At 44.8% G+C, this 8911-nt stretch overlaps 1 protein-coding gene across 1 annotated transcript in view; it reads right to left on the bottom strand.

Annotated features, from left to right (window-relative positions):
- Nucleotides 1-269: 269 nt before the first annotated feature.
- Nucleotides 270-8911, bottom strand: part of rngtt (RNA guanylyltransferase and 5'-phosphatase) — a 110029-nt gene continuing 101387 nt past the window's right edge. The window contains exons 14-16 of the mRNA XM_080024024.1: nt 7952-8018; nt 2440-2563; nt 270-1571 (exon numbers count right to left, since the gene is read on the bottom strand). Coding sequence (XP_079880150.1) covers nt 1405-1571; nt 2440-2563; nt 7952-8018 — 358 coding nt within the window. The 3' untranslated portion in view covers nt 270-1404. The remainder of the gene's footprint in view (nt 1572-2439; nt 2564-7951; nt 8019-8911) is intronic.

The raw sequence follows: 8911 nt of genomic DNA, 5'->3' as shown, positions 1-8911 counted from the left end.
GATGTTAAGATAGTACCCATTTCACACATTTCCACTCACAAACCACACCCTTGTAAGCAGTTCTTCACAAAAGTTTAAGAATAAATGGATTTTCCATTCTTCAGACGTAAAGGTTTTGATATGGACGATAGACGGCACTCCCAGCAGCGAGCAACAAGGAGAGAGACAGAGAGCAAGAGACAGAGAGACGAAGGTCGGTAAATCTATTAAAAATGTTTCCCGGCAACAAGGTGTTCCTATGCGGCGATGGCAGCAAAGATGAGGCCGGGTAAATGTGATATTTTATTGATCCTGTGGTGGGGGAAAAAATAAAATCTTGCTGCTCACCCTCCTCCACACCACGCAATGCATACGCTCGGGAAGGTCAGGGCCCAGAGGGTTTGCTACAAAACAGCTACACCCCACAGAGCAAAACCCCTTGAACGTTCCCCTCTATTAAGACCCCCTACACAAACAAAAACAAAACAGAATACAGAAATAACACAATTGACCATTGCTTAACCATAAAAAAAAAAACACAGCTACACTAAAACAAGCGAAACAGTAGACGGATATTGACCAATACCTCAGTCTAAATCCAGATTCAATGTTACTTATTTATTAATTTATTTTTTGACCGACCTGCCGGTTTAATGGGTGGAAATGACATTTATGAAGGCTGGTGAGATTCTGCAACGCCCTAGGAGAACTCGGTCGGCTGAGGGTACAGTAGTGAGACGGAATGTCTTGGCGGCCAGCAGGAACATGCCGGTCCGGGATGCACGATAACGCCAGCTGGCCGATGCCCGTCCAAACCCCCGCATTTGTGGTTCTACCGAATCTTACGTGGCCGATGACCACGGAGGAGGACAAACACCGTGAAATCATGTCTGCGGATTTTAGATCGGATATCGGGCTAGCTAGACGTTGCAAGATCTTTATGAGTTTGTTTACTGCTTTGGAAATACAAACCAGCCTCTCCTGGACACAATATAAAGAAAAGGTCTGCATAGTCAGGTGCGGGTGTAGCCAAAACAACTTTGCTGTTGATAAATACTAATAAATCAGCCCAGACTAAAAAAAAAATAGATAAATAAGAAAAACAAAAGAAAAAAATGAAAACTGAGCATGTGTTTTTTTTTTTAGTCTCACTTTTATCTCACTATAAGAACAATAGCAGTTAAAGCTACACACTACATCAAAAATTGAACGGCACTGAGGCCGTCAATAAAAGGTTTCTCCTCTAAGTCTTTCGATACTCAGACCTACAGAGAGCTAAAGAAATCCTTATGTAATGGGGGGGTAAAGAGGCCTTAAAAAGTCAATTTCTGCAGTTGAACGACGCCGCTGGTGTGTATTTTTCTCTTTTTCCTCAAATATGAACAGAGCCCCGGCAACAGGCGGAGAAGTCTGTCGGCCCGGGTTTTACGGGATGGCACGGTTGGCTCTCTTGGGCGGCGGTGGGGGCATGAGCTGCGCGTCCGGGTCCGGAGGGTTCTTCCTATTCTGCGCCTGCACCCCCTGGGCGCAGCGGTCCAGAAACTCCAGGAGGATTTCCTTCGTGACAGGATGCTGGATGCTGTTACAAACCGCTAGAAAGACACACACACACACATAAATACAGGCACAGAAAGGAAGCTACTACAGACGTGGTGAGGGGCCTTCCTGCGTTTAGCTACCAAAGGTTTGCTGACATTTCACTCATCCTTAGGTCTTAAAGATAATCTCAGGATGCCAGAAATGGTGTATTAGCTGGGCTGGGAAATACTGATATCAGGGCCCCGTTGGTGAAATGGCCATAATTGGGCAATTTACTTGACATCAGAGGGTTGGGATGTTCCTAACGAATAATTTCCCTGACGTTCAAACGGAAGTATAAATTTAAACTAGCCGACTTGCCTAAAAGTCGGAAAGAATATTGCATACATAAGAGCCATTTCTAACTTTCTTATTTTCCAATATCCAAACAATATTTTAAATGCCGCAGCCGAGGCCTAATCACCATCTCTCGGGTATATCGCACGCGCTCACACGCCTGACGGACCGGGCGGGGGTGTGGCTGGGCCCGGTCCGTCAGGCGCCCGAGCCCTGGAAAGCCGGGGAAGGCTCAGCGAGTAACAGAGTCCTTGGTGAGGTCGGGCGGAGGGGCACAGTAAAGCCAGAGAAAAGCACATGGGGACATGGAAGGCGTAGTGAGTGAGTAACAGAGTCCACGGCCTTGGGAAATGTACCGACGTGGGGGCCCTAACGAGGGGACGCCGACACAGGGAAAACAATGTAATGTAAATGTTTACATTAATAAAATAATAATAGAGCCTAATAAGTTTGATCCTGACTAGTATTTCTGGTGCCGAGTAGCAAGGGGAGCAAAGTTTAAAAGTTTAACTAGTCGACGAATCACGCACATCCATATCAGAGAAGATATTGACATGTGAGTAGGTAGTGAGGTTCATCTCTCACCCATGGCCGTGTCGTAGGAGTTGGGGAAGCTCTTGTCTATTCTCTGCTTCATGAACACCCAGGTGTTGTTGACAAACGTACACTCGATGATCTTGTTGTCGTACTGCTTCAGCTCCTTGGAGGCCTGTGTGGGAAGGACAGGACAGATGGGTGTACTTGCGTAACACACAAGAGTCGCAGCGCTTCCTAATCACGAGCGTAAGTACATGGATGTTCACGCGTATGACACACACGTACATACAGTACGCATTCATTTTAGACATTCAAAGCTTCGGGGCTTTCATATTTCAGTGGTCATGGAGATGTAAGCATAAACTCCCAGAATCTATCTGCGTGCTGTGTTTTGAACCACGCTGGGCCACAGATTGATCCTGTCATCCTTTGCATTGGACACACTGTCATCGCAACAAGCTGAGACGCACTGTGTGACACTGGTAAACTGTATTAAATATGGCAAGTGACGCTGAATACCGAGTATGACTCAAAGAGGACCTTTGAGCATCTGTTGTTTACTTGTCTAGGGGAACATGTGTCTCTAAGAGGACAAAACAACAAAAAAGGGAACATTGTTAAGCCTTTTTGCTGGACAGAGAAACCGATAAGTGCAAGCTGGACTGCAGCTGAAAATTAGCCAGCTGGCTAACACTGGCAAAATTGAAGGAAATGTTGATTAATGTGTGTTGTCCTTATAAATAAAGAAATGAAAATGAAAGTACTTTAGTCAGGTGCAAATATTTTATGCTTGAAGGCAGACATGGACTCACTGCTGGGTCATTGTTATGCGAGTGTGCTACACAGACAGTGTGTCTCCCCGACCCGGACAGCAGAGGATAGGTGTCGAGGGCCTTTGCCGACAAAGAAAGGAAGACCTCCGGCATTTGGCCTGGGAAAAACGGCAGGTCAACTGAGAAACAGATGAGCGCCGGCCGATGGCAGATAGCGAGAGCCACTGCTAGGAAAGCACTGGCACTTGGCAAGGTACAAAAGCGCTAAGTAAGAGCTTGTCAGATCCTGGAGTGCGGGGCATCTGGGCACTCAGTAGGAGGTGGTATCCTAGAGGAAGTGTGCGTGCGCTCGCGTGCGTGCGTGTGCGTGTGTGCGTGTGTGTGTGTGCCTGTACACTAAAGAGGACGCACTAGGTTTTGGATATCGCACTCCAGATAATGACCTTGAACAGTGGTACATTTCAATCTTTACGACAGTCACACAAGTGGTGAAACACTTATTGTCACAGCTAGGATTTCGACGTTTAGATATAAAAAAAAGAAAAAGAAAATAATATTTAGAAGAAAAAAATAAATTGACATATGGTTTGATTTTACTTTCAGGACAAAGAACTGGAGGGGCCATTTCAGGCAGATCAGCAGGAACTACATTCAGCCGAAGTGAACTGAGCAACAGAGTGGGTGGCGATGCCGAGTTTCCAAATGCCGAACACAACAAGCTGCGGGAAAGCGGAGCTCGGTGGTGCTGGTAGCAGTTGGCAGGCTTGAATCCCTTTTGTGCGCGACGTGCAGACTGCCCTGTTTTCACTGCCACCACTTGGCGTTTAATCCATCCAAATCTGCCTTATTATGGCAGCAGGCTTGCGCCACCAGTTATACAGTAGGGGATTCTGGCAAAGTTGGAAATACTAAGCGAGCAGCTCTGCATTGCTCAGGAGTTCAAGATTCCTCCTTATCAACACCATGTTTTCAGAGTAAGAAAGCATAGCATTAAAGTTGAGAAAAGGGTTTCCAGCAACAATGTTATTTTTGAGAGCTTTATGTTTATTTCTCCCCCTTTACAAGGAGTACATTGTAACTGCACATAACAATGACTAACATGCCCTTCTGCAATTGTTTTGCAATTGGTTTTCCAGGTATGCTTGTTTCCTCAGCCTAGCCGAAACCACAATTCCACCACAGTCACACTGTATGAAAATATTTTGGACATTAATATTTCCTTATTTATTCATCAGCGGTAGGCACCAAGAAAATACGTTCCCCTGCTCGAGAAAATGGAAAATAGATGAAAGAAAACAACACAACGCACAACTAAAACACAAACAAGTACAGGCCTCCTGTTTTGACTGAGTGCTTCCTTCAAAATGCAGACACAAAGAATTAGGTTTGAATGCTAAATTATTCATTCGGGTTTTACAGCGTCACAAGACAAAGCCTTATCCATATCCGGTCACAATCCCTTACAGAGACCGTTCTCCTCTCTCAGGTGCTGTCTGATGGAACGCACAGGGTCTGTCTGCTGAAGAGTTATAGCAATATTATGTAGAAGCCTTTTGCACTTTCCTCCCCTTTGCTCTAAAACTGCAGCAGGTTTCCTTTCATTCCAGACTTAATCAGTGCTGGCCAGGAGGTCTGGGGAAACGATGCACTTGGGTCTATTTTAATAAGTAGGAACTATCTGACGGAATATATAAGTGTGGAGAGGCTATAAAATGCAATAGAACGGAAACAAAGTCACAGCCTCGGAGGAAAAAACTTTGGAGTTGCAAGGCACTTCTTAAAGGCCAGGTGATTGCTTTGGTGGGAGCTTTTAAATAGACATATTTCTAATAAACATCAAAGTGGATATACTGTATATATATATATATATATATATATATCACAAAATCCGGATAATTTGTCTAATTGAGCCAAGTGAATCACCCATCTCCCTTTATCTGTTTTTTCAGAGGGTTTGTAATTTGGTGACCTTTAATAGCCGTGCACAAAAACGACCAGATAACAGTTGGACGACTCTGTGAGCCTTCATGGTATCATTACATGACGTCTGTGTCCCCAGTGAAGAAGCATAATACCGGTCATTACCCCACGCATTCGGAGATTGTTTGTCGCATCGGTTTTGAGGTGATGTCTGAAGCAGGAAAACAAGCTTATAATGTGCGACTGTGGCAGATGAAAGGAAAGCTGAATGGAAGGCAAGCTCATATTGACAATTCTGAGTTTGGATGCAAGCTTTCAACCAGCCAGACAGCTGGGTGAAAGTATCAGACAAAAGATGTGATTGTAAGCACAAAAAAATGGTGAATTTTAATTGACCACGCAGTTATTTTGTGGTTCACGTCTCATTGCAGAGCCTTCAACAGGAACTAACCTCAGGAACTACAGTTTTGTCTGAAATGGGCTGGATAAGTTATAGTGAAATGGGTCTCAAGCACATGAAGCATGTCTCCAACGCCAATATTTTCAACTGCAGAGTAGGGTCTGCAGCTATAAATAATACCAATCCTTGATGTGATTTATATTGCCTCGTTTGAATCATGTGGAAGGATCCGTCAAAATACTTCAGGGTTTTCCCCAATGTTTTGAGAGCCCGTCGGGCTGCCGAGCCTGAGTTGACCCCCGCACCAGGCTGAAGCATTGGTGGTTTTTTATTTATTTTTATTTGTTTTATATGTATCTTTAAGGTTGTTGTTTTTTCTAAATATAAAGATTGACCGCCACATATTGATTTACAATTTTTTTCTTTTTACCTCTCTCTCTCTCTCTCTCTCTCTCTCTCTCTCTCTCTCTCTCTCTCTCTCTCTCTCTCTCTCTCTCTCTCTCTCTCTCTCTCTCTCTCTCTCTCTCTCTCTCTCTCTCTCTCTCTCTCTCTCTCTCTCAAAAAAAATAAAGAACAATCTATATTTTTTTTAGATGTATTTCATTTTACTGAACTGCCTTATTAAACAAAATAAAAAAAAGCACTGTGCGTAACAGGGATAGGTGTGGTCCTAACAACTTTTCTGGGGGGAAAACTCTGTACTTGGACTACTGTGTTACTTTATGTTTTTGTCTGGTTCCACAGAGTGACACACTTGGGTGATGTGGCTGGACAATGAAGACACCAGCACTATAGCTTTTTTTAATTAGAATTACTAGTTGTTCCTCAAAAAGGTTTGGCGGAATCTTCCATGATTTATGACAGTAAGCGCTTCATAACAAAGGGAGTGGTGTGAGCATGGGGGCTTAGGTGTGTGTGTGGGCGCGAGGAACAGATTTAGCAACCTACAGTGGAGGAAATAATTATTTGATCACTCACTGATTTTGTAAGCTTGCCCACTGAAAGAAATTAACGGTCTATAATTTTAGTGGTAATTATTGGTAGGTTTATTATAACCGTGAGAGACAGAATATCAAAAAGGAAATCCAGAAAATCACACAAAAAAATATATATAAATTATTTTGCATTTCATTGAGTGAAATAAGTATTTGATCCCCTACCAACCATAAAGAATTCTGGCTCCCACAGATTAGTCCTCTCGCTTTAAGAAAGTACTCCTAATCTCAACTTGTTACCTATATAAAAGACACCTGTCCACAGAATCAATCAATCAGACTCCAACCTCTCCATCATGGACAAGACCAAAGAGCTGTCTAAGGACATCAGGGACAAGATTGTAGACCTGCACAAGGCTGGAATGGGCTACAATACCATTGGCAAGAAGCTGGGTGAGAAGGAGACAACTGTTGGCGTGATTATTCGAAAATGGAAGAAACACAAAATGCCCAGAACTACACAGCCTGTTAATGATCTCAAGGCAGCTGGGACCACAGTCACCAAGAAAACCATTGGTAACACACTACGCTGTAATGGATTAAATCCTGCAGCGCCCCTAAGATCCCCCTGCTCAAGAAGGGACATGTACAGGACCGTCTGAAGTTTGCCAATGAACACCTGAATGATTCAGAGAATGCTTGGGAGAAGGTGATGTGGTCACATGAGACCAAAGTCAAGCTCTTTGGTATCAATGCGACTCGCCGTGTTTGGAGGAAGAGGAATTCTGACTACGACCCCAAGAACACTATCCCCACCGTCAAGCATGAAGGTGGAAGCATTATGCTTTGGGGGGGTTTCTCTGCTAAGGGGACAGGTCGACTTCACCGCATCGAGGGAAAGATGGATGGGGCCATGTACCGTGAAATCCTGGGTGACAACCTCCTTCTCTCAGCCAGGACACTAAAAATGGGTCGTGGATGGGTCTTCCAGCAACGACAATGACCCAAAACATACAGCCAAGGCAACAAAGGAGTGGCTGAAGAAGCACATTAAGGTCATGGAGTGGCCTGGCCAGTCTCTGGACCATAATCCTATAGAAAATCTGTGGAGGGAGCTGGAGCTTCGAGGTCCCAAGCCACAGCCTCGAAACCTTAAAGATTTGGAGAGGATCTACAAAGAGGAGTGGTCCAACTTTCCTCCTGAGATTTGTGCACACCTGGTAATCAACTACAAGAAATCTCTGACCTCTTCACTCGCCAACAAGGGTTTCTCCACCAAGTACTAAGTCATGTTTTGATAGGGGATCAAATACTTATTTCACTCAATGAAATGCAAAATAATTTATATCTTTATTTAATGTGATTTTCTGGATTTTGTTTTTGATATTCCTTCTCTCACTGTTATAATAAATCTACCAAAAATTACCACAAAAATTATAGACCGTTTATTTCTTTGTCAGTGGGCAAACTTACAAAATCAGTGAGGGATCAAATAATTATTTCCTCCGCTGTATCTTGATTCATTGTCTCACCTTCATCTGCGCGAAGGGCATGTCATAGCTGCCGACATACAGCAAGCCGACAGTCTGGGGGATCAGCCTGCAAAGAAAAAAGAGCTTGGTTATAACACCCGACACAACCCAGGGGCCCGCAGATCTAAACCTGCACCTCTCTGCTTGTTTGAGTGACAGTGACGGCGTAGCGTTGACTGCAGCACTTCCATTCACTAGCTAGTAACAAGATGACGTTGTGAGATTGCATGCTCCCCTGAGCCTGCTTATGTCTCTGTCTGGTGGGCCGCTGAATGTACAAGGAAAAACCCAAGTCTGCGAAACCAAAGTCAAGTCTGGGAAAAAAGGATGCCAAGACAACTGCATAAAAACAAAAAGCAAGGAAGAGACACAGGGCCATGTGACGCACAAGCCGCACTCCAACGTGCCTGGTTACCGCGGCGCTCGTTTCTTCATTGTGTGATTCAATGTCATCTGACTGCTTCGGTCTGACAGACGGCTTGCGGGCGCTCGGAACAGTTTATCCACACTACCAGGAGAAAAAAATCAGGTGTGTGTACATGTATGTGCATCCAAGCAACATTTGTGTCTCACCCCAGGGAACACGGCCCGCAGATGGCCTTAATCACACCCTCTCCCCCCGTTTACTGAACACCCTCCCCTCCCTTTTCGTGTTCTGGGTTTAAGCACTGCTTAGATCGGAAATGAAGGGGGACGGACGACATCAGGCTAACTGATAGCTTAACCACAGCGGGGGTTTGTAGCCACAGTCCGGTAATGTCAGGAGCAAGACCCGACGCCTGCCGCCCACCCTCAACGCACACATACATGCAGACAGACACCCCCAACAGGGAATTAACAGTTACGACAAGCCAGAGGGAGGCAGAAGCCAACAATAGCGGAGCCAATCAACCAAGCACTGGACACAACAGGAGTTCAGCCCTGAGTGTTCACAGCGTTGCACTCCCCCCTTTCCCTTGG

This window comes from Zeus faber, assembly GCF_960531495.2.
Source record: "Zeus faber genome assembly, chromosome: 2".
NCBI lineage: Eukaryota > Metazoa > Chordata > Actinopteri > Zeiformes > Zeidae > Zeus > Zeus faber.
Note: the sequence above shows the minus strand (reverse complement) of the source record. Positions and strands in the feature narration are given on the sequence as shown.